The sequence below is a fragment of the Microcebus murinus genome, chromosome 18 (genome assembly GCF_040939455.1).
Source record: "Microcebus murinus isolate Inina chromosome 18, M.murinus_Inina_mat1.0, whole genome shotgun sequence".
Taxonomy (NCBI): domain Eukaryota; kingdom Metazoa; phylum Chordata; class Mammalia; order Primates; family Cheirogaleidae; genus Microcebus; species Microcebus murinus.
The window spans coordinates 56,782,060-56,805,857 of record NC_134121.1 but is presented as its reverse complement, the minus strand read 5'-3'; the positions used below and the strand labels follow the sequence as shown (position 1 = coordinate 56,805,857).

The window sequence follows — 23,798 nt, the reverse complement described above, 5'->3', positions numbered from 1 at the left end:
CACTCCACCTTCCAGACAAGGTCAATTTCCAACACAACCATCAAGACCCAAATGGGATTTTACTGTTAAAAAGGAAGGAGGAAAAATCCACTGCTAAGTAACAAAACCAGATTCCCTCCCCCCACCCCAATCATAATATGAGAAATGCCTGTCGGCCCCTCCCCACCCATCCAGGATGCCCTTGCCCCAGAGGTGGGCCAGGGACCCCGTCTCCAAAAAAGGTTCTCTCCCCCATTTCCAAGGCCGAGACTGGCCACAGGTCTGCGCAGGGTTTTGGCAACAGCAGTCTGTCCCGGGCTGGGAGGCCGGACGTGTCCAGCCATTTTGGACATGCCTCCTGGCCTCACCTCCCTATCTCGGTGGCACTGAACGCATGGATGGGTTGGGCAGACACCCCTGCCATCCCTGGGTCTCATAAGCCCCGAGATCCTGAGCTTCTGCTCCCTGGCCATCGCCATTTGCCCAGCCTCCACCTCCCATGCCTGCGACACCCCATTCAGTCTTGGGTGGCAGGAGAGCCAGTTCCAGGCAGAGCCCCTCAGTTATGCCGGAAGCGTCCGTCTTTGCCATGGGTGCTAGCGCCGTGGAGCAGGCGGGGCCCACGAGTAGCCCGTCGGGAAATGCCAACTGGGTTGAGGGGAACAGCAAGGGGCGAGGGGTTCCCAGAGCCTGCAACAGGGGCAGGGCCAGGATCAGAGGTTTAGGAATGCCTCCCCCTCCCCTCCTATCAACCGGTGGCCTTGAACTCCCTAGGGGCACCCCCAAGATGCCAGTCCCGTGAGTATTGCTTGAGAGCCATGCTTCCAGCAAGGGACGGCCGAGGCCTCTCCCTCCCCTTCCCCTTCCTTGCCGGTACTGACCTGCGTTCTGGCTTGGAGGGAGTTTGACTTTGGCCAAAGGCAGCGTGACCTTTCCCAGGCGCCGGGTGCTGGGGGCTGGGTGCATCCTGTGGTCTGAGATGCTCCCAGCAGGACGGGGCCCCTGGAGGTGTGTCTTGGGGTGGGAGAGCTGTGTTGGTTGAACAGTGAGGTGAGGCGGGGATCTGCCCCAGCTACTGCGCCAGCCTGGGGACAGAGGCTTTGGGGGGGCCCCTCTGGGTGTGGTGCAGGCCGGAGGTGCTTTGGGGGCCTCTGGAAGAATCCAGCCTTCAGGGCCCCATCTGAAGGGGCCCAGACACCCTGCCCCCTACCCCTAGCCTCACCCCTTGCCCTGTGACCTCGAAAGACCGGGACCTCCGCTTCCTCCTCTTCGCCTCCAGCGACTCCTCCCTTTTCTTGCCAAGGCTTTTCTTCTGGCCACCCCGATGCCCAGCCGCCAGGGGTGGGGCCTCGCCCGTGCTGCTGGACAGGTTATCCTCGCTGGCAGCGTGCTGCAGCGTGGGGCTGGGCGGCCGCTTGCAGGCCAGCTGGCCTGGTGGCTGCCCATCTTCAGCCTCGCTCAGCGAGTGCAGGGACAGGCTGCTGCGCTCTGTCGTGGGCACCAGCAGGTGGCGCCCCTCAGGGGCCAGGGCCCGCGAGCGCCTCCGGGCGGCCTTCACTGAGATGCACTTGGTGCCGGTCAGGATCTCGGTCCTCTCTGCAGCGGACACAGGGAGCGCCCAACCCAGATCAAGGCCGCCTCCCAGCACCCTCCTCTGCCACGGCAGACGTGGGCGGCAGCCAGACCTCCTGGGTTCCAATCCCAGCACCCCCAGTGACTTGCCGTGTAAGAAACTTGGGACACCTCTGTGAGCCTCACCTCCACCTGTAAACAAGGGATGGTGACACTAGCCCCACAGCCTTATTTCAGGGTTAATGGAGATAATGGGCTTAAGCTGCAGTATCCAGCAGACAGGCGTGCAGTTGACATTTGCTATCACAATGAGAAGGCTTGATTCTAAGTGCCCTGTGTTCCCCGTTCTAATTCCCGACTCTGCTCCCAGCTCTCCGTGTGTCCTTGAGCAAGTGGCTAGTCCTTGGGGGGGGGCACCGTGGCCTCTGTAGAATAGGCGGCAGCCAATGCACGGGTGCACTTGGCGGTGCAGAGGGCAGGAGGGGCTTGGGGCTGGGTGATCTGAGCAGTTTCGATGAGGCCAGGCAGGGGCTGGCAGGGTGGGCAGGGGTGCACACACACCTTTGTGGGACAAGGGGATCTCCGACAGGTTCTCGCTGCTGTCGGGGGAAGAGTTGATCCGGCTGCCCAGGCTGTCCAGAGCGGGGGCCTGCGGGGCGAAGTGGTCGGGAGGAGGGAACCCTCCAACACAGCAGGGACCCCACACCCCACTCAGCAGAGGCAGCGGGGCCTCAGCGGTGGTGGCCGTTTAGGAAAGGCTCCCTCCTGACTGCAGTGTGTTCGCCCCTGTGCCTCCCCCCCCCCCCGCCCCCGGCAGGGGTGCTCTCAGGGCCAGTGGATGCTCACAGCTCACCTCTTGGCTCACCAGGCTGCCAATCTGGATGGGAGGCGGGGTGGGCACAGAGGAGCTCTTCATCTGCCAGGCTCTGGAACTGGCCTTGAACATGCGGTGGGCTTCACTGAGGTTGGCAGAGGAGGATGGGTGGCTGTTGACCAGGCTGGTGCCACCGAGGTCCCACCCCCCAGCCCCAGGGAGAAGCTGGTGGTGTGGAGGGAGAGAGAACCCGGGAGTCTTGGCTCCAGACTGTGCCACCTCCTCCCTTCCATTCTGGCTCTGTCTTCCCCACTTAGGCCTGATCTGGGTTGGCCTCCCAGGGACAGGGCACAGCACGATGTCTGGGGCAGGCGGTCCCTGGTCTCACCTCTCCGTGCTGAGGGTGGGGAGGGTGCTGTTCTGTGGGTGCTGAGCGTCAGAACCCAGCGTCTTCACGCTCTCCGGGTCAGAATCTGGGGTCAGTGTGGTTCCTGCTGGGGTAATTTTGGGCAAAGAGCTGTCCTGGGAAGGGGAGGAAGGGTGCAGAGTCAGAGTTGGTCCTGGACCAGGTAGCAGCACAGCGGGAAAGAGCTGTCACATGGGCTGGCAGCCCCAGAAGGGCAGTGGGCTCCCAGGGGTAAGCTGTGGGCTGCTGGGCATCCTCTAGTGGCACTGCCTGGTGGCCTGGACTCCTGGGAGGGCATCTGGGATCCTTTGTGATATCTCAGATGGCCAACCCTGACCCTCAGACCCTGGGTGGGGACAAGTGCCAGAGAGGAATGCCTGGGGATGGCAATCTTACTTAGGCTTGGCAAGGCTTTGGGTGGCATAAGAAGGGAAGGAAATCACTTCCCTGTGGGGCTGGCCAGCTGGGTCCCACCCCTATCCTGGCTGCTCCTCCCTTGGCACATGTGCCCAGGCCCAGGCGCCCACCTGCAGGGCCCTGGAGGCCACGCGGTCCATGATGGTGGCCCGCTCCAGGCTGCCCTCCTCCAGCTCCCGCAGGTACACTTCGTAGAGCTCCTCCAGGTGTCGCGGGACGGCCAGGTTGTAGTCTGCCAGGGGAGGGGCGGGGCTAAGCGCGTGCCCGCGGGCCCTCCGCAGCTGGCCAAGCGCGCGGGGCGTAGACCCTACCTTCGATGACCTGCCGCTGGCCCTGGATGATCTCGTCGCAGAGGCTGCGGTGCTGCTCCAGGCGGCGCACGGCCTCCCGGCGGTGGCGGAGCGCGCCGTCGCGGAGCAGCGCGTGCGACTGCAACTCGGTGTTCTCCACCTCGAGCTCGTGCACGCGGCACAGCAGGCTGAGCACCTCGCGCTGCTCCTCCGAGCCGATGCGCCGCGGCAGCGTCTCCTCCAGGCGCCGGCCCCGCGTGCGCAGCTCGCGGCACCGCTGCTCCAGCGCCAGCTGCGGGAGACGCCGGGTGACCGCCAGGCCCCTCCAGACCCTGGACTCCCGGCATCGGCATCGGGCTGGTGCTCGGGTCTCTAAGATACATCTTGGGCCTTGCAACCGTGGGCTGCTCCAAGGTGGCCCCTCTGCGCCCACTGACTTGGGGACTGACCACAATCCGCCCCTGGAACCAGCTCTGTGGACAACTGCTCAACCCCAGCCTATCTGAGCCCTCGGGACTCACCATACCCTGAACCCCTCCTGGTTTGGTTATGCCCCAGAACAGAAGGCAAGGATGTCATCTGGAAAACCCTAATTATACCACCAGCTGCCATTCCTTGAGTCCTTGGTATGTGCCAGGCATTTATTTAATCTCCCCAACAACCCCAGGAGGGCTGCACCTGGACTGCTCCCCTTTTCCAGACGAGGAATGTGAGGCACAGACAGGTCAAAGAACTTAGCAAGGTCACAAGATTTGCAGCCTGAGCTCCCCGGTCTCACTACGTACACCCCCCTCCCCCAGCGCCTCTGCCTGGGCCTCTCACACCCGCTCTCCGGCCGGGACCCTGCACACCTTCTGCCCGCGCAAGTTCTTCTGCTCGCCCGCCAGGGCCGCGATGCTCTCCCGGGCTGCCGCCACCTCGGGTGGCTCCAGGATGTCCGGCTGGTCATCGCAGGTGTCAGAGTCCTTCTCGCTATCGTCCTTGGTGTAGGATTCCTTCCGCTGCTCCTCCCGCCATTTGAGGGCCCGGCGGGACTTCTCGTGCTCCCAGCTGCCGTGGCCCCACCAGGGAGGGAGACATGGGATTCAGGCCGTGGGGGCAGGACATGGCCTGCGCCACAACTCCTGTTCCCCTGTCCCGGGACCAGGGTGGGACCTGCAGGGTCCCGCAGCAGGGGGTGCTTACCCGGCGATGGTGAGCAGGTGCCGGGAGGTGTCGATCTGGACCTCCATGGAGTGGTTCTCCAGCTCCAGCAGGCGCCGCCGCACGTCCATCTGCTCCTGGAAGGCGCTGATGAGCTGCTCCCGAAGCTGGCCCATCTCGGCCTGCTCGCCCTGCCCGCTGTGCATCTGGACCTCGGCTGCCCGGGAGGTGTGGGGTGGCGGGGTGGGGGAGGTCAGTGGCGGGGGCAGATTCAGGCTGGCCCCACCTGGGGCTCTCTCCTCTCTTTCTTCCCAAACTACTGCTTCCACTTCTGTCCAACCGCTCACTTCTTCCTCCAGGAAGACCTCCTAGCTGACTGCCTCCTCCCACACCCACGATCACACTGGCTCTGTAGGCTGCTGCCCAAAGGTGATTCCCAGCTCCTGTGTGTGAACTTGGAGTTAGCCCTTACAGCACCGTCGCGCCAACTGTAAAGAGGCTCCCCTTAGAAACTTTGCTGCCATCTGTTGGGAAACCATCATAGTCTCCCAGGGAACGGAGGCTCTCTCCCTGCTCTGCAGCGCCCAGAGTGACCCACCTGCCTGTCACTCATGCGAGCCCTCCTATGGCAGCTCTCCAAAGCAGAGATCGCCGTCCCGTTTCACAGTGGAAGGCTAGAAGGCTCGGAGCAGGTGAGTGCCTAGCCCAAGGCCACCCAGCCAGAAAGAGCCTGCGTCTGGATCTGAACCCAGCACCGTCTGACCCCAGAGCAACGTGATAGCGGCTGGCAGAGGGCTGCCAGAGATGGGCTCCCACGCACACCTTGGATGTGGCGGATGTCACCCCGAGCCAGCCGGCCCCGGGCCTGGCCCCGCCCAGCCTGCTCCTCGATCTTGCACTTGAGCCGCTGGATCTCGCCCCGCAGGTCAGCGATGATGCTGGTGTACTGGGCGATGTGGTAGGAGACGCTGAGCAGGTTCTGCTTCACCTGTGGGAGCGTGGAATGGGGCCCGAGGGGGTACGGTCACCCCAGACACTGGGCCACCTGCATGCACTCACTGAGGCTGGCCTGCAGGGCCGTCCTTTCATTCTTCCCCGCCTCCCCCAGCCTTTCCGGATGGCAGCAATGGCTTCCTGGCCTCCAGTCCACAGCCTCCTATCACACCTCCATGCCCCTGCTGGGTCCACACTCCTACAGTGCTGCTTCTCCTGCTCAGCAACCTTCGGTGACTCCCTACTGCCTGGGGAAATGCCTAAATCCTTCACTTGGTGCTGAAGGCCCTCCACTATCTCTTACATTTTCCTTTGGCTCACTGCTCCCACGTGAACACCTGCTCTGGTCGAAGAACCATCCTACTCTCCCCATGCCCATGACGGACATTGTCCCCTTCCTGCCTTTACAGCCTCTCCCTTCCTCTTTCCACCCTTCCGGAAAGTCCTCCCATCCTTCAGGGTCCCACTCACTGTCCCCAAAGTGCCCCACTAGATCCCACCGGCCCACCCCCATCTCCCCATTCCCTAACTTGTCTCAGCACCTGACGTTGGCATAATTGACCCGCTACCGACAGTGCTCTGAACTATCAGTGAACTAGCCCAAGAATATGTCCGCTCTCCCCCATTAAGTTCCTCGAGGGTTGGAATAAAACTTAAAGCACCAGGGCCCTGCCTGGGAAACGTCAAGTGTCGGAGGAATGTTCACTGCGGGCTCTCTCGCACTTAGCCATTCCCGCCCCTCTGCACGCAGACAGGTCGAGACAGATTTCTGACTAGACGGGGCTTCCGACACTCTCACAGAGCAGTGGGGGCATGGACCTGGAAACCGGGCAGACCCAGGCCCAGTCTCAGCGCCGTCACTGACCAGCTGGGGAGTCACTTCACCTCCCTAAGCCTCGTCGTCCCAGCCTGTACAATGGGGGCGGTGACAGCACCTGCCTGATTTTGAGGATCGAATGAGACGGCAGAGAGGTAATAAATGGGATAATTGAAGGGCTCAGAGTGAGTGCTCAGTCAAGGCTGGGCGAGATGCTTTGAAAACCCAAAGGAGAGGAAGGGGCTAGAGGGGCGGCACAGACCTGCAACAGAGGAAGGTGGGAGCCTCGGGAGCTGTGGGCTTCTGGGCGGACAAGCAGGTGCAGGGAAGGGCACAGGTCGCGTGGGGCCGGGGAGTGGGGCCGGTGCAAGGGTGGCTGGTTGCAGAGAGTGCGGGGTGGGGCGGGGCAGGGATCGGCCAGGGGGCCTGGATACTGGCCCAGGAAGGCAGGGGCCCTCACCCTGGTCTTAATGTTCTTGGCCCGGCCGGCGTAGGTCAGGGTGTTCCGCGACTCCTCGAAGGCGCTGCTCGCAGGACTGATGTGGGCGATCATCACGGTGCGGCTGTTCCCCCCCAGGGAGTCCTGGATGGAGGGGGTGAGGGCAGCCGGGACCACCTCCCCAGGCCTTCCTCCTGCCAGGCTGCTCTCGACACCCTCCCTGGCGTGTGTGTTCTCTCTCTCCCTCCTCCCTGCCCTCCTCTTCCTCTCCCACGTGCACAAAGTCACACAGAGTGAGGCAGAGAAAGCCCCGGCTCCAGCAACATCCGCCTGTGTGGCCTTAAGCAGCGCCTTCCCCTGCGACCCTCAGCTTCCTCCCCTTGTAAGATGGCAGTCATTTTGCAGTTGCCCCGCCTCCCCTGCTGTGGGTGCAGTGATGACAGTGGCTGATGGCAGTAAACGGTGGCTATGAGATTAGACCAGGGAGACCTCTGTTTGGATACAGAACTTACTAGCTGAGCCCTTGGGAAAGTTACTTAACCTCTTTGTGCCCGGCTGGGGGTGGGGGCCTCAGGTACAGCTTCTTCCCCTCCCTGCTGCCCGCCCTTGGGTTAGGGTTGCCAGGTAAAATACAGGATACCCAGTTACATTTGAATTTCAGATAAACAACGAATAATTTTTGTAGTATAAGTATATCCCAAATATTGCACGGGACATACTTATACTCAAACGAGTTTTGTTGTATTTGACATTTATATCTAGCTGGGTGTCCTGTGTTTTTATGTGTTAAATCTGGTACCTTCAGGAGCCGGGTGAGCTTGCTGTCTCGGTAGTTGATGTACTTGTTGCTGCCCTTGTCGCTGAGTGCATTGATGCAGTTGCCCAGGGCCAGCAGGGAGCGGTTGATGTGGGCGCCCTCCTTCATGCGCTGCCCACGGTTCTGTGTCTGGGGTGGCGAGCAGAGGGCATAACTGTGCCCCATCAGGGCAGGAGACTGGGTTTTGCCCTAGCTGCCCCACCAAATACCCTGGTGATCCTGGGCTATACACTCCCCCTTCTCCCGCAGGGCCCTGGAAGGCAGCAAGGACTTGACAAGAGGGCCTTGTCCTGCCCTCCTGCAGGGTCACCGAGGGCCGTGGAGAAGGAGGATGAGAAGGCCTCTGCACAAGAGTGGGGGCCTGGAGGCCGCTGAGGGCTGAGATGGCTGGTGCTTGGGCCCCAGAGCAGGCACCATGGCGTGGCCTGTCGCACGGTGCCGCGATGAGATGGGAGGGAGGCTGTGGTCCACTCTGCCCAGCCCTGCAATGCTGGGACCAGCTGCTGGAGGGCACACCTCTCCTCCCAGGCTGCTCTCCCGTTCCCCTTCCGGGAAACCCTTGGGGCTTTACAGGAAGACAGGGATGATTTCTTGAACCCTGCCCTGTTCAAACCCAGCTCCACGAGTTCGAACAAGAAAGGCTGTTAATTCTCTTTTGTGCTGTCCTTTGCTTTGCGTTTGCACCGGTGCTGACCACGGTGACATCACCCAGCCTCCTTGCTCACGTGACCGTACAACCGCCAGGTGTGCGTGCGGGAGGGAGCCAAGCCCACACCTGCTGGGGTGCCGCTTCACACGGCCTCAGAGCTGGGCAAGCAGGCACCAGTGGTGGGGGACAAAGATGCTGCCGGAAATGGGTGACGGGGCCCTTCTCCTCTGCTTGGCTGATGTGATTGTCGCTGGGGAGCATCATCCCTGCCCTCCCTCCTCGCCCCGGGAACCAGCCTCACCTGGGAGGCGCGCTCGGAGCCGGCCAGGTCTATCATGAACAGGCGGCCCTGCCGCACCTCCTGCAAGATGTTCTTGACCCGGCTGCGCTGGCGCACGGCCACCTGCAGCACGGCGTGGGAGCGGGAGGACGTCTGGTTGGCGGCCGTGGGCTCCTGGGTCCTCTGCCGGTTTCCCTTCATCAGCAGCTGCATGATCTGGGAGGGGGTGGGAGGCGGCTCGTGGGGACCTGTGCAGATGCTCCAGCAGAAGGAAGGAGCCCCAGGGGCTGGCGGGGAGGGTCCTGCCCCTGAGAGGTTGGGAAGGGGCAGGCTGGTTTGGGCTCCGGGGACTGAGGGGCCTGGGGAGTGGCCTTGGCTCTCTGGGGTCAGGGTGTCTGTGTAAACAGAGGGGACGTGCTGCCTGCTCACTCCCCCAGGGTCAGCACGGTGGGGGCGCAGTGGCAGGTGTGAGTCCCTATCCTGCCGCCACTCAGCATGTTCTGTCCCAGGCCCAGCCCCAGCCCCAGCTGAGTGGGCAGCGGCTCCCTGGCTCCAGTCCTGACCCCTCCATGGCTGGCTGCAGGAAACTCGCCTCTTTGGCATTGATGGTGGAGACCTCGGTGATTCCGGCCACCTGGATCACCCCTTTGGCGTCCTCCCTCAGCTCCAGGTACCCCAGGGAGGGGTTCAGCAGGTCCCGGATCATCTCGTTGTAGATCTGATGGGACCAGTAGGGGTAGGGAGGGAGACTGAGGCTGGGTCCAGCCCAAGGCCAGGTCCCCTCTCTCTTGAGCATAAAGAGGGTGGGAGCTCGCACCTTCGGGGCCCCAGGGTCCTCTTGGAGGAGCCCTGATTGGTGGAAAGGCCCCTTCCTTCTATGGGGGTGGGGGTGGGGCTTCAGCACCCACAGGGATCATGGGGCTGCCAGAGCCAGGGTCACAGGCGGCTTTAGAACCAAGTGGGACTTCCTGCGCGGACAGGCCAGGCACTGGCCAGAGCTCGGCCCTGCCTGATGGCCAGAACACCCTTCCCCTGTCAGGTGGGGGGCCCTGTTTGTTGCTAGGCAACCCTCAGGCTACTTCTAGGTGGCACTCCCCCAACCACCTCCCCAACAGCGAGTCCTGCTGGCGAGTCAACACCGAGCTAGCAGGGCAGCCGCTGGCAGCTCGCCTCGCTCCCTCCCAAGCTGTTGCCCAGGAGATTATCAGCTCCTGGAGGGGACGGGGTCCAGCCCATGGCTCTCCTGCCTCTTCTGGCCTCTGTGTGCTTCCCCCACGCCCTGCCAGGTGGGCACAGGAGGCTGCAGCTGGGTGGGGAAGCCCACAGGGCCCAGCCATACATGTATGTGCAGTTTTCACCTGTGCCCCACGCCTGGAGCCTGGCAGGGCAGACAGGGTCTGCTCCAAGGAACGGGCCCCTGAGCGTGGCGAGGTGGTGAGCTGCCCGGCAGGGTGGCTGAGCCCTGTGCTTCCTGGCAAGGCTACTCTGGAGTGGGGCACACTGGGCAGGGCTGGGCTTTGTAGCTGCAGCGTCCTGAGTCTGAGTCCCGGCTCCCTCACTGTGTGACGTTGACCTGGTTGCCTAACCTCTCTGATGAGCCCTAGGTTTTTGTAAAGTGAGGCTCGTAGTGTGCATGTGGGAGAGCAGCAGTGGTGAGCAGCACAGCAAGCCACCTGGTGACCGGCCCTGGGGCGTGGGCCAGCCCCATCCAATGGGCTCTTAGCCGAGCCTGGGTCGGGGGCTCACCTCCAGGTAGGACATGGACACCTCATACTCCATGTCATTGCTGGTCTCCTCAATGGCCCGGAAGAGGTCATTGAGGGTCCGAACGTAGATGCCGGGCTCGTGGTCTGTGCCCAGCATGGTGTAGGTTTTCCCGCAGCCTGGGGCAGAACGAGGTGTGGGTGGAGGAGCCAGGAGCCAGGCCTCCCTGGACAGACACTCCTGGCAGACCTGGGTCTGTCCCCAAGGCTGGGCCCTCCCAGATGGTGGGGGTAGGGTGGGGAGGACAACAGCCCTGGCTCCAAATGGGGCCTCCAGGGCTGGAGGGCCCCACAGGGGCTTTGGATCAGCTGCATCCCAGCTGGGGCCAGGCCAACTCTCTGATGGAAGGGACGGGGCTTGGCCCTCGAGGGGGACAGCAGGGGTGTTACAGTCCTCACCCGTGGTCTGGGATTCCCCCTCACCTGTGGGGCCATAGGCAAAGACAGTAGCATTGTAGCCCGAGATGACACCTTCGATGAGGCTCTTGGTGGTGGCCTGATACACCATCTCCTGCAGGGAAGAGGAGAGCTGTGGGGGCCCGGGACACAGGCAGCGCAGAGCACAGATCCTCACTGGCACGTCCTGTTCCCTGATAGGAGAGGTTTCAGTCCCTGGAGGTTCAGACCCGAGAGAAGTGGGGGTGGAGAGTGGGGGAGGGGATGTCTCCACTTACACCCCACAGTGGGGGACGCCAGCCTGGAAGAAAGCCCAGGACACCCGAGACGCCTCCCCCTACAGCTGGCTCCTGGCCCCCTGCCCTGGGGACGCATCACGTCTGCTCCCGGAACGTCCCGCAGGTGGGCAAGATGGGATCCCAGGGAGGGTGTCAGCTTCCCCGAAGCTGTCCTGCATCCACCCTCCCTGCACCAGATGGGCCTCAAGCTCCTCGCTCCAGCTGCCCACCACGGAGGGAGGGGTCTCAGTGCAACCCAAGTGTGTCCGTGCAGGAGGCCAGTGTGGGCCTAGGCCCTCCCTCACCTGGGTGGCAGTGAAGTCAAAGGCCACATCAAACAGGTAGGACTTTTCCCGGGAGCGGTGTGCCCGCAGGATGTCGTCAGGGTCCTCCATTGGGTCCATGAGAACCACCATCTGCAAAGGTCCCCAAGGGGAGGCTGCAGTCAGCTGGGATCCCCAGGCCCACGTGTGGTCAACCCTCAGGAGTTAGCAAAGCCTGCTGGGCCCCAGCCTCAGCCCTCCCCACCTCAGGACGTGGGCAAGGGATGGGAGGGGCCAGATGCCAGTGCCCTGGGCTTACTCCTGTCCCTCCTCTGCTCTCCAGGGATCAAGTCCAGACACCTGGCCTTGGACACCCAAAGGCGGAAGCCTCCCTGACAGCACACAGCTGCCCCTGCAAGGCCGGCACAGTCCCAGGGGAGCGGAGAGCCCCAGACCTGGGCCCTGCCCCTAACTGCAACACCACGGCCCACGGCCCCTCTGCCGAACGGGCAGCGACTGCTGCTGGCATGGGGGAGAGTTTATTCTGTGTCAGGGCCTGCTTCAAGCACATACAGTCTCGTCCAGCCCCTCCACCGTGCCAGACTTCCCTTTTATAGTCGGGGAAGTAGCTTGCCCGGGTCACACATTGACAAGTGGAGGAACCTGGGCACAAACCCAGGGTCCAGTCCAAAGCCCACAGACCCCATCACCTCACTACCACTGTGGGGCTCTGGGACCCTCCTGCCCCGCCCTCAGCCCTCGGGCAGACCGCTGTGGCTGAGGGGCTTGGGGGTGACCTCATCGGTGGCCCTCTGCAGCCTTGAGCCTGAGCCAGGGGTGGCAAGGGGAGCCGAGGGGCCCTGGCTGGCAGCTAGGATGGGGCTCCCCCTCCACAGGTGGGCGAGGCTGTGCTTGGGGTGTGTGTGTGTGTGTGCGTGTGCGTGTGCGTGTGTGTGTGTGTGTGTGTGCGTGTGCGTGTGCGAGTGCGTGTGCATGTGTGTGTGTGTGTGTGTGTGTGTGTTGAAACACAGAAGGGGCCTGGCTGGGTCCTTCTCTTACTCCAGGGGTGATGGAGAGACTCATTTTCCAGAACAGTCTCTGGGCCTGCTGCACTCTGCCCTCCCTCGGCCCCAATGTCCCCGGTGAGCAGAGCCTCGCCCCAGGCTCCATGTGGAGATGCAGAGGAAGGCGCTGGCTCCTCGCTGGGGGTCCTGGCTAGGGTAGGGGTGGGGAGAGTCAGCGCCAGACCCGTGGAAGTGATGGAAGACGTTCGAAGACGCATGGGAGGGCTTGAGCTTAGGGGATTGAGGACGAGGGAGGAGGACTCGGGCAGGCGCTGAACCCCCATGCCACCTCTTATTGGTGGAGGTGCCTTGCGCAAGTGCCCTAACCTGCCTGAGCCTCATGCTCCTCCTCTGTCAGGGGGGACAGCAGCACGATCTACCTGCGGGGCTGCGAGGCTCGTGAGCAACGCGAAAGTGCTCGGGCACTGGGCCAGGCACGTGCTGAGTGCACAACGGTCTTCATTCAGGAGGCTAGGTGGAGGCGGGGGATGGGAAGTCACCTGTCCTGGCACCCAGGACTCTGCCTTCAAGTTGAGGGCCACAAGCTCACCCTCCCGTGGAGAAGGTCACCAAGATTCGATGGGTCCTGCACATGCCTGAGGCCCCTTTAGAGCCGAGCCATCAGGGCGGGTCCCTGTCCCTCTCGTGGCATCATGTAGGTGTCCCTGAGAATGGCTGGCACCTCTAAGTGCTACTCTGTGCCCAGGAGCACCTGGGCTCCCTGGGGCCCTGGCTGGCTCCAGAGCCAGGGCAATGTCAGCCACTGCAGGGCTCCCTCCTAATGAGCAGGAGGATGCTCCCCGGGGCCGTGGGTGCTGGGTGGAGTGCCAGACGGGTGGCCTCAGCTGGCACAGGCAGTTCGCCAGCCCCTTCCTCTTCCAGTGGGAGGGAAGTGGGCAGGGAGGGAAGTGGGCAGGGAGGGAGGGCGTGTGCAGCCTCCACTCCCAGCCCCTCCTCCCAAAGCGTAACAACAGTAGCTCACCTCCTGTGCACTTTAACTGGAACAATCCTGGTTATTTTTCTCACATGGGGAAATCAAGGCACAAAGTCACATTGCAGGAAATGGCAGAACCAGGACCTGGGCCCGGCAGTCTGGATCCCCGCCTGGATCACAGCCCTGCCCACCCTCCTAAACCACATCTCACGTGCCCCCCAACAAACCCCACTGCAGGGGACCTTCGAGGGTGGGGTGGGGGGTTCCTGCCCTGTCCCTCAGCAGTGACCATGGTCCCAGTGATGCCCCAACACCCACTGTGCACGCTGGCCCTGCCTGACTTGACGTGAGTGGCGAGATGCTGTCCAAGGAGGGAAACTGGCCCTGCCCGAGGCCAGGGCACTGAGGAGCACGGCAGTCACAGGCCGCCCACAGAAGCAGAGACGGCGGCTGCGTTCCCTCCCTGGGTCAGCAGGGGAGCTGGGGTTGCTGACAGCCCCCCAAAAGGCTTAGGAACAGGCCGAGGCATGAGGTGCAGTGGCTCAGGGGCGGGGGAGCTGACGGGGAGCAGCAGGTGGCCAGGACCCATGGGGGTGCTCAGGAGCTGTGCAGTGGGTCCTTTCAGGTCCACCCCCATTGAGCTCGAGGGTTTTGGAGGCCCAGTTCTAGGAGTAGCACACCCTAGGGACTCCCCCTGGACCCCTCTCGGCACTGTAGGTAGGCCCTGGGGTCAAACCCCCGGACTCCTGGGGCAGGTGTGCACCTGTGCTCACCGCAGCAAACCTGACCTAAGACCCTCGGGTATCCGGCAAGGGCTCTTATGGGATTCTCAATGGAGGGAGTCTGGGCCGGCACTGCTACATGGGCCACCGGTCCCCAGCCACTGTACACCTCCTCAGGGCCTAGGCCCAATGCCCTGTAAAGCTCTTCCAGGATCTGGTCCCTGTCCCAGGCCCCAGCAGCCTGAGCTCTGCTCTAGTTTCAGGCCCAGCTGAAGATAAGACCTGGCTCTGAGTCCCCCGGCGTGGTCCCCATGGGACACAACAGGAACCCGACCAGCTGCACCAGCTCTCACCTCGATGCCAGTGTTCCTGTGGACAGGGGCAGGGCCAGTGGCCTGAGGGGCACCCTCTGGGGGCCTTCAGTGCGGGGGAGGGTGAGCAGCATGCACCAACACCCATCCCTCACCTGTGACCTTCCCTTGACCTCCGGACACTGCCAAGTTCAAGACGCCCTGGGCATTTGGTGCCTTTGCTATCTGGGCTCGGGCATCAGCACTTTCTCAGCACAGCTGCCATGATCTCCGCTTAAAGAGGGCTTTGTCTGGGTTCCCTCCCGTCCGGGCCCAGCCCCCGCCGCACCCTCCGGAGCATCACCCCCATTCCTGCCCACTCAGGCTCACAATGGAGCCCTTGTGCCCCTCCGCCAGGTGAGCCGGAGCTGAGCTGGGCAGGGGTGGGGAAGGGCACTCCGGGCTGCCACGGAGCCCAGCACAGAGCGTTCAGGCCAGTCCCGCATGTCTGCTGAGCACTTCCAGGTGGCAGGCACTGGGCAGCGCCGCAGGGAGAGGGAGCAATCCGAGGCCGGGTTTCCTGACACCCACGATCATCCTAACCGGGACAGTGCTAGAGCAGAGAGAGGCACCCAAGCCAACACTGCCACCAGAGGCAGGCTTCCTGGAAGAGGTGGCACCAGCACTGAGTCCCAAAGGATGAGCAGGAGGTGGCCAAGGGAGTGAGGGAGGAAGAGCATTGCAGACGAATGCATGAGCAAGGCAAGGGGTGAGAGGCAGGCTGGGACAGCAGTTCTTAGCACAGATCACTGCGGGTTCCTGCAAGAAATGCAGAGCTGGGGAGAGAGCGCTAGAGTTTCGCCTTCTGTCCCCCCTGCCGGGGACCCCCACTGCACAGACCTGGGAGTTCACTTGGGCGTCCACCGAGGCGAGCACGCCTGTGCCCTGCCCAGGGCCCCTCTGTGAGCCCAGGGTGCCTTTGTGAGCACTCGCCGCCCCTCACTCTGGGATGTTCCTAAACACCCTCCAAGGCTCCCTCGAAATGCCACCCCGGCTGGCACACAGCAGATGCCAAGGGCCGCCTGCTCAATAAGCTGCCATTTATGGGGGGCAGTGAGCTCACAGGGCACAGTGTCAAGGGCTCGGGTGCGTTTTCTCACAGCTCGTGGGCGCTCCCGTCACCGCTGGCCCGCAGATAGGGACTCAGACGGGTTTAGTCAGTTCCCCCCCCCCCCCGGTCCCGCAAAGGGCTGAGCTGCTCAGATTCGGAGCCGTGACTTCCAGAACCCCGGCTCTTAGCCCCCCACCCACCCACCTGCCTCTCCCAGAGAACAGGTGGGCACAGCTGCCTGGCTGGGTGAATGCACACCTGCTAGGGGCCGACCGTGTCCCCCACCCCCAAATCCATATGTTGAAGTCCTAAGCCCTGGTGCCTTAGAGTGTGACCTCCTTTGGAAATAGGGTCATTACAGGTGCAACCAGTTAAGTGAGGATGATGTCATACCGGGGTAGGGTGGGCCCTTAATCCAATATGACTGGTGTCCCTATCAAGAGGGGAAGTTTGGGCAGAGATATGCATAGAAGGACAGCGACGTGAAGAGACACAGGGAGAAAGCAGCCATCTACAAGCTAAGGAGAGAGCCCCAGCCATATCCTGCCCTGCCACTGCCTTGCTCTCTGACCTAGAGATAGTAAATGGCTATTGTTTAAGCCACTCGGCGTGTGGCACTTCGTTACAGTGGCCTTGCAAACTAGTCTGGCTTGAGCCTCCGCTCCGGGCCCTACTCCTAGTTCAATGTAGGTTTTGACCTTTTCCAGAGTTCCAGATGGAGTTGGAGTCTTTGAACCTGAAAACCCAAGCAAGATCCTGAAGGGAAGTGGGGTCGCTGGGCCAGGGAGGGGTTGTCTCATCGATGAGCTCTGTCCCCACTGGGAACCAGGCTCTCTCCTAACGTCCTCCTAGGTGAGAAGTACTTTGCCAAAGCTCACCAGCAGCTCCTCCGGCTGCACGGCACCAAGCCGCAGGGGCAGTTACCAGCCCTGCAGTCTCAGTGGGGCTCCTTCTGGCCTCCAAATGGCTGACCACAGACCAGGGTTTCTCAGTCTTGGCACTACCGACACTTTGGGCGGGATCATTCCTGGTTGCGGGGGCTGCCCTGTGCATGGTAGAATGTGCAGTGTCCCTGGCCTCTACCCACTAGATGCCAGTGGTACCCTCCCCCACCTTGTGACACTGCCAGATGTTCCCTGGGGGACAAGATCGCCTGGTTGAGAGCCACTGAGGTAGACTATTCCTCCTTTAGCCCCCAAGGATAGTGGGTGGCAAGGATCCCAAGGGAGAGAGTGCCACCAATGATGCTCAGGTTTGACGCTGCTGTGTGACCTTGAGGAAGCTGCATCGCTTCTCTGGGCCTCCAGATTTCCTGATTGGAAGTTGGGGGGACCAGCAGGACCACAGCCTTGAGAGAAGAAATCATGCACCACCCCCCATCCTGCTCAGGAAGCCTCAGCAGAGACTCGGGCTCTGCCATCCTGCACAGCAAAACCAAAACCTGACTCACGCTGGGTATCACCCCTGCAAGGCTATTTCTGGTTTTTGTCTTTGCCTTTAATAAGGAGAATTTGTTGCTGGTCATAGTTCTCTAGTGGTAAACGTAGCATGCTGTGAGTCCTCGGTAAAGGAGACCTTGATCCCAGAAAGGGGGTCCCTGGGCCCTGGCAGCCTACAGGTTGGATGGAGCCCACTGAGCTCATAAAGCCACCAAGGCCCAGCTGGCTGCTGAGGACAGAGCTACACTTGGCTGATGTCCTGGTCAGGTCTCCACTTGGCTACAGGACTCTGAGGACTCTGAGGCCCAGGACGGGGGAGGCGTCACCTAGAATACAGTCCAGGGCTGTGCTCCCTAAGGCTCTGCAGACGCCGTCACCAGAGCTACCCGGGAAGACGGAAAACACAGATTTTCAGGCACTGCCCACATTCAGAGTCAGAGTCTCTGGGGGAGTGGGCCCCTAAGTCTGCATTTTTAACAAGCACCCTCTCTTCATACCCACCCAGACGCTAAGCACCACCCTAGCGGCATGGCGCACAACACCCCAAAAGTGGGAGTAACCCGGATGCCCACCGGCTGCTGAATGGACGAACCAGCGTGGTGAATCCACACCTGGAGTGTCGTTCAGCCACAAGCGGGGTGAAGTTCCGATACAAGCTGTAACGTGGATGAACCTCAAAAACACCAGGACCACAAGTGCATGACTCCGTTGACGTTAAATGTCCAGGATGGGCCGTACAGAGATGGAAGGTAGTTTGGGGTTCCGGGGGCTGGGTGGACTGGGGACATGGCAGGTGGCTCAGGGGGAGAAGGGAAGAATCCCGCACCCTCCCCAGGCCACTCCCCACCACGCTCAGCTCTTAGGGCAACAGGGCCAAGAAGCATCCAGATGGCAGGTGTGGGCAGGGAGCGGCCCACCCCACTGCCCCCCAGGCAGGCAAGTGGGCTAAAGGCAGCCGCCCCCCACAGCACTTGGCATCTGTCACCTTATACTTTATTTATCTTTCACAAGAGCTCTGCCTTTGCGGCCCTCCCATGCATTATCCCCTTTAATCCTCTCGGCAGCCCTGGCCTGGGTGGAGCAGGTTTCTTATTCTCCTGTCTTCTGATGAGGAAACCGAGACCCGGGCTGGCCCACCAGCACCCTGCCAGGACTGTGTGTCCTGGTCCCCATGTCACACCGCCAGCCCAGTCTTGCTCGGTGGCCCTCCTGCCTTCTCTCCTCTTCCCCGCCCACCTCCGCCCTGCTCTGCCAGCCTTGGCCCCACTGCCGGGCTTGTGGGGGGGCCCCAGGAGCAGAGTGGGGTGGCAGTTGGGCTTTGAGCAGACAAATGCTAATTATGGGATTACACACATTGCCGGTTGTCATAAATCCTGCAGACAAACAGCACCTGAGAGCCAGGGGGAGGGTCAGTGGCTGCGGGTCGGGAGGTAGGGGCAGGGACAGGTGCTGTGTGGTCTGCAGGATTTCCTGCAGCTCCTTCCTCCACCTGGAACTCTGGGCCCCTCCAGCTACTGAGGTTGGCCTGGGGGCTCTGGCTTCAGGGCCCAGTCTCAACCCATATGGAGCCCCCACCAACGCTCTTCCAGGAACACAGACATGGGGGTGCCCCAGGGACCGTGCTGAGAGCTTTGATGCGGGAAGTGGGAAGGCGGAAGGTAGGCCAGGGTTTGCTTACCTCTGCGGCCTGAAACCATCCCATATGTCAGCCCTTGGATAAACTCACCGTTATTAACCCCTAAGCAACATGTGCCGGGGGCATGCGTTAGCCCACGAGGACCCATCAAAGAAGACACTAGGATTACTGTCCAGACCTGAACTGGGGCCACAGGCCTGCCAAGGCACCTGCACTGTCCCTTTTACAAATCCAGAACCTAACTCCAGCTTTGCCAGAAGCACACAGGCCACTTGTCCCCGGAGGACACTCTGTCTGCAGGCAGGCTTTGTTGCTGCAATCACTCCCATTCAAGACATCCCCAAGAGAACAATGCCTAGCCCTGAGAAGGCTGTCCTCATGGTGGCCCGAGCCAGGGGGTGACCAAGTCCCCACTCCATCTTGCCCACTGAGCACCCACCACGTTGTCCTGGGTCAGCTCCCAGACACCCCCTGCCCGCCGGGCCTCCAGGCCCCAGGAGGAAGGAGCGGAGTTCCCACTGCCCAGCCGGGACTGGCCCAAGCCCTCACGCAGGGCCAGGGCTGCAGAGGAACTGCGGGGTCACTGGAGAGGGGTGGGGGTTGGGGTGGGGGTGCTAGTCAAGGGGAGCTGACGTCTGTTTTGCTTCTTGGATTCATGTGTCTTCACCTCCTGGTGTCCAGGGCCATACTTATCAGAGGGACAGCTTGTTTTCGGGAGGTTCCCTGCCTGGCAACCGCTGCAGCTACTCCCAAACTGCAGGCCTTGGTCAGCAGGGATGAGCCTGGCCCCTGGTATGAGCCCATCCCTGACCCCACAGGGGACAGAGGGAGCTCAGGGCAGAAGCCCACAGGGAGTTTGCATGGAGAGCCCTGAGTCTAGCTGCTCAGACAGCCCTCTCTGCTCTCTCAGCTGACAAAGGAGCAGCCCTGTTAGAAACGCCCAGCTGCAGCTCGGGGGCCTTCCTGGAGGCGGAGGCATGTCTCGGACGGATTAGGCTGCACCCAGAGAGGGAGCCTCTCCCTTTCTGCTGGCAGGGACAGAAAGGAGCCAGTGTTTGCCGCGTGTGGGCACACAATGGGCTGTCCCCTTGACGGGCAGCGTTTCCATCAACATCAGTTAATATTTGTCAGCCCCCGCACGGGCCAGGAGCCAGGAGTGGCAGAGAGAGAGACATCATTGTCCCTACCCGAGGACCCGATATCTTCCGGGACAAGTTGGACAAAGCAGGGAGTGGCTTTGCTTGGGAGGAGGTTTCTCCACCTGAGCTCTGCGGCCCTCCAGGGCTGGCGCCTCTCAGGGGCCAAGCCAGCAGCCCCGGGAACTCCAGTCTCCAGCAGACGGGGACGGCTGGCTCCGTGACACTTCCTACGTGCAGGCACTGGGTGGGCACGTGCACAGGTCCGCCCACGAAGGCCCTCCAGAGAAGGCATCATGACTATTGTCCCCACTTACAGATGAGGCAACTGGGGCTCCTGGGAGCAAGACCCCAAGGCCACACATCCGGCAAATGGCAAAACCGAACCCACCCTGTGCTACCATTATGCACATTCATTCTGCTCCAGCTGGGCCCAACCAACTTAGACGGGTCTTCCCAGTCGCCCCTGCTTTCCCTGGGGTCTTTGAGGAAGCCCACCCTATTTCCAATAGGAATAGGGGAAGAGAACTTGGGGGACTGGTAGCAAGGGCTCTACCGTGCCCACAGCTCCGCCACCACTGCAGAAGGAAGAGGCTTGGGTGAGCACCTGCCCCTGGGAGCCCAGAGGCCGGCAGGCATTGGAAGCGGTGCCGTCTACCTGGTTTGCTTGTCATGGCCAGAGGGACCTGGGCCCAGGGGCATCCAGTGCTCACCCGTGCCTTTCTGCACCCTGTATAGGACCCTCCGACTTCTCTGGCCCGCCAGCACACCCCGCTGCAGTGCCCGTGCCCACCCTCACCTGAGTCCTCAGCTGCTGCCCAAACGAACATCCTGGCTGAGGTCTACAGTGGGTGTGGTTTGGGCCCACCCATGTCTCCAGGCTCACTTGCACCTCTCCTTTTTTTTAACCTTCTTTTTTTTTTTTTTTTCCTGAGACAGAGTCTCACTCTGTTGCCTGGGCTAGAGTGCCATGGCATCAGCCTAGCTCACAGCAACCTCAAACTCCTGGGCTCAAGCGATCCTCCTGCCTCAGCCTCCCGAGTAGCTGGGACTACAGGCATGTGCCACTATGCCCGGCTAATTTTTTCTATTTTTCGGTAGAGATGGGGTCTTGCTCTTGCTGAGGCTGGTCTCGAACTCCTGAGCTCAAACAATCCGCCCACCTTGGCCTCCCGGAGTGCTAGGATTATAGGTGTGAGTCACCGTGCCTGGCCACTGGCACCTCTCACCCCCTCATTCCTGCTTGAGCTACTTGGCCCCTTCTCAGTTGCCCAATTGCATCACAACCCCTCTCACCACAGGGCCTTTGCACATGCAAGTCCCTCAGGTCAAAATTCTCCTCTCATGCACATTCCTAATGACCTCTTTGTTATCCTTCATGTTTCAGCTCAAACTCAGTTTCTTAAGGGAGCCCCCTGACCTCCAGGGCTACGTCAGGTTCCCCTCTTACTTCCTCCATAGCACTACTTTGTAGCCCTTGTTAGATGCAAACTCACGATTGTTCACGATTCAATTCTTTTTCTTTCTTTATTTATTTTAGAGATAAGGTCTTGCTCTGTCACCCAGCCTGCAGTGCAGTGGCATGATGTCAGCTCACTGCAGCCTCCAACTCCTGGGCTCAAACCATCCCCCAGCCTCAGCCTCCCATTTAGTTGGGATTACAGGCACGTGCCACCATGCCTGGCTAAATTTTAAATTTTTTTGCAGGGACTGGGTCTCGCTATGTTGCCCAGGCTAGTCTTGAACTCCGGATCTCAAGTGATCCTCCCACATTAGCCCTCCAAAGTGCTGGGATTATAGGCATGAGCTACTATGCTTGGCCTCAATTCTTCGAAAGATACACTAGACTGTAATGTGGGGGGAGGGAAGGGTCTTTTCTGTTCACCATGGCTTCCCAGCTTCTAGCATGGTCCCCAGCATGTTGTGGCTACTTGATAAATATTTATTGCATTGTGTGCCCTGCCCCCCTCATCTTGGTGACATGAGGACCAAGATTGCAAACAGACAGCCAAGGACTTTGCAAGTATGAACACTCTGGACGTGAGCGTTAGCTCTGGACCACATGGATACGAGCTCTACGGGAAGTAGGCATATTAAGGTGGAAAGTAAAGCCATGGCCACACAAAAGGCTATAGAAGTTCTTAGCTCTCCTTGGATCAACCTAGGAAGGCTTCCTGGAAGAAGGGCCCCCCACCTCCCCTGACGATGTTGTCAACGGCACAGCCAAGAGTTCAGCGAGCAGAGGAAGGACGCAAGCCACAGAGGCCCTTCCTGTCCCCTGCAGGTGAGCTGAGCGCTCTGAGCGGACCTCTGTCCTGCACCTCCCACGCGCAGCCCTGCATACCTGCTCGTCCACTTTGTGGGCGATGAGGGTGGCTCCCTCCTCCAGCTCCGCCACGCTGATGGGCCGGACCCGGAGCGCCACCTGAAAGCAAAGGCCAGACCCCCTGGATTAGAGGAAGAGTGAGAAGGCCCCGGGGTGCCCCCGCCCGCAAGGCCCTCGCTTCTCGGTGTCCAGCCGTCCCAGGCCTCCTTTGTCCTCAGGAAAGCCCTGCCTAGGTCAGAGGGTGGCAGGTGCACAGGTGGCGGTCTGTGTCTGAGTCTAAGAATGTTCCCAGGAGCCCAGGGCCTCAGGGAGAGGCGCCCCGGGGGAGAGAGCTGTCTGCTCCTCCCACCTGCGTGAGCCTTGAGCCCAGACGAGGCTCTCCTGGCTCCCCTGGGCTCGCACCTGCAGCCTTTGTCGCTGGAGCAGCCTGTCTGTGCATCTGTGAGTGACACGCTGCAACTGGAGGTGCCGGACGGGGCCTGGCACGTACGGTGGCACAGGGAACTTCTCTCGTCATCCCAGCAACCTGTGACCACATTCCCACCCCGGGGAAAGTGTCACCCAGGGCCCCTCTCTGACTATTCTCCAGCCAGTGAGAAGTGGCGGGTCTTTCATCCTGTCCCCGAGTCTCCCCAAACAACGGGGTGCAGGGGGGGAGCGTGGCCTCTGCTGGTCAAAGGGAAACACCTGCGGGTGCAGGTAGATCGGGTAGATGGAACGGGGCCTCAGGCAGAGGAAGGACACACTGCACTTTCTCAGGGACCTCCACTGCCTGTCGGGTCGTCTTTGTGGGGTTTCCTCTGCCCAATTCCACTGGTGGGAGGGGAGGACCCTTCGTCCCTGCCCGGGGAGCACACCAGACATGTTAAGGGAAGCTGTTTTCAAAGAGGCACAGTCTGAGCTGCCAGGAAGGGGTTCTAGAGCCCAGGGCTTGCTTGGGGGTTGGGGCCAAGGCTCCTCTCTGGAGAAGCAACCTCGCCTGTCAGAGGGGCGTCTGGGGTTACATTACCCTCCAGGTACATCACCGCCCGTGCTGGTGATAAAAGCCCATTCCTAGATGTCAGAAGTTAGGGAGTGAGGAAGGGGCTTGGAAAGGGACACGTCCCCCAACCCACCCCCAGAGCCTAGTGGTGGCCTTGGGGTCACTGAGGCTTCCCCTCATTGCTCTGTGCAGGCACCGCTGGTCACCAGCAATCTCCGTCTTTAGTCTCTACCTCCCCCAGCGCCCCCTCCCACCTTCTCAACCATCCCAGACCCCAGGGCTCTGCGGGACGCCACAGTCACCTCCAGCACCTCTCTGAAATACTGAGAGTCCTGACTTGGACATAGCATCTGTGTTGCAGCCCGATGCCCAGCCATTGCCCATCCCATCCTGGCTTCCCAGGTGTGGGGGAGGAGGGGCTCCTGATTTCCTACCAATGACCGCCCCCCCCCCAGCTCCCTTTTAGCTCCCGACCTCACCAGGGCTGCAATGCCCTCTGGTTTGCCAGGAAACTCCCACCTTCCTTCTGGGGCAGGTAGGTCATCTCGCCCCACCCTGGCCTTTCTGGATCAGAGTGAAGTCTTGCCCAGAGACCCCCCTGCACGGGCTTTGGGGGTGCGGTCCCCAGTGGGAGGGGGTAAAGAGGGGAATAGGGTTGAAGCTGGGCTAGCTTTTCAGGCCTCAGAAGGATGCCATGACACCTCCTTGACCCCCTTGGTCCAGGACTTGGGGAAAGTTGCTCTGGGGGGTCCCAGCCCCGACCCTTGCATGTCCTGTCTGCGGGGTGGGGTGAGGGGACAGGACTGCTCTGCCTGTTGGAGGCCGACTGAGGTACTCCTGGC

At 61.4% G+C, this 23,798-nt stretch overlaps 1 protein-coding gene across 1 annotated transcript; it reads right to left on the bottom strand.

Moving 5' to 3' along the window:
* Positions 1-127: 127 nt before the first annotated feature.
* Positions 128-23,333, bottom strand: KIF19 (kinesin family member 19). Its single transcript, XM_075993922.1, has 20 exons — positions 23,211-23,333; positions 21,993-22,073; positions 11,359-11,469; positions 10,803-10,890; positions 10,363-10,499; positions 9,209-9,334; positions 8,638-8,832; positions 7,670-7,816; positions 6,892-7,014; positions 5,444-5,609; positions 4,664-4,838; positions 4,330-4,528; positions 3,500-3,770; positions 3,299-3,420; positions 2,754-2,887; positions 2,405-2,510; positions 2,113-2,200; positions 1,202-1,575; positions 861-1,008; positions 128-669 (listed from the first exon to the last, which is right to left on the bottom strand). Exons 1-20 carry the CDS (start codon positions 23,331-23,333, stop codon positions 539-541), a joined length of 3,045 nt encoding a protein of 1,014 aa, XP_075850037.1. The 3' UTR covers positions 128-538.
* Between the last annotated feature and the right edge of the window lie 465 nt (positions 23,334-23,798).

Excerpts from the sequence above, each read along its gene's own strand:
- KIF19 (XM_075993922.1), bottom strand. The coding sequence starts at position 23,333 with ATGGCTGGGCATCGGGCTGCAACACAGATGCTATGTCCAAGTCAGGAC. Across the intron at positions 10,500-10,802 it reads CTTTGCCTATGGCCCCACAG|GCTGCGGGAAAACCTACACC; the intron begins GTGAGGGGGAAT and ends GTTCTGCCCCAG. Across the intron at positions 2,511-2,753 it reads CCCACCCTCAGCACGGAGAG|TGAAGCCCACCGCATGTTCA; the intron begins GTGAGACCAGGG and ends TGCCAACCTCAG.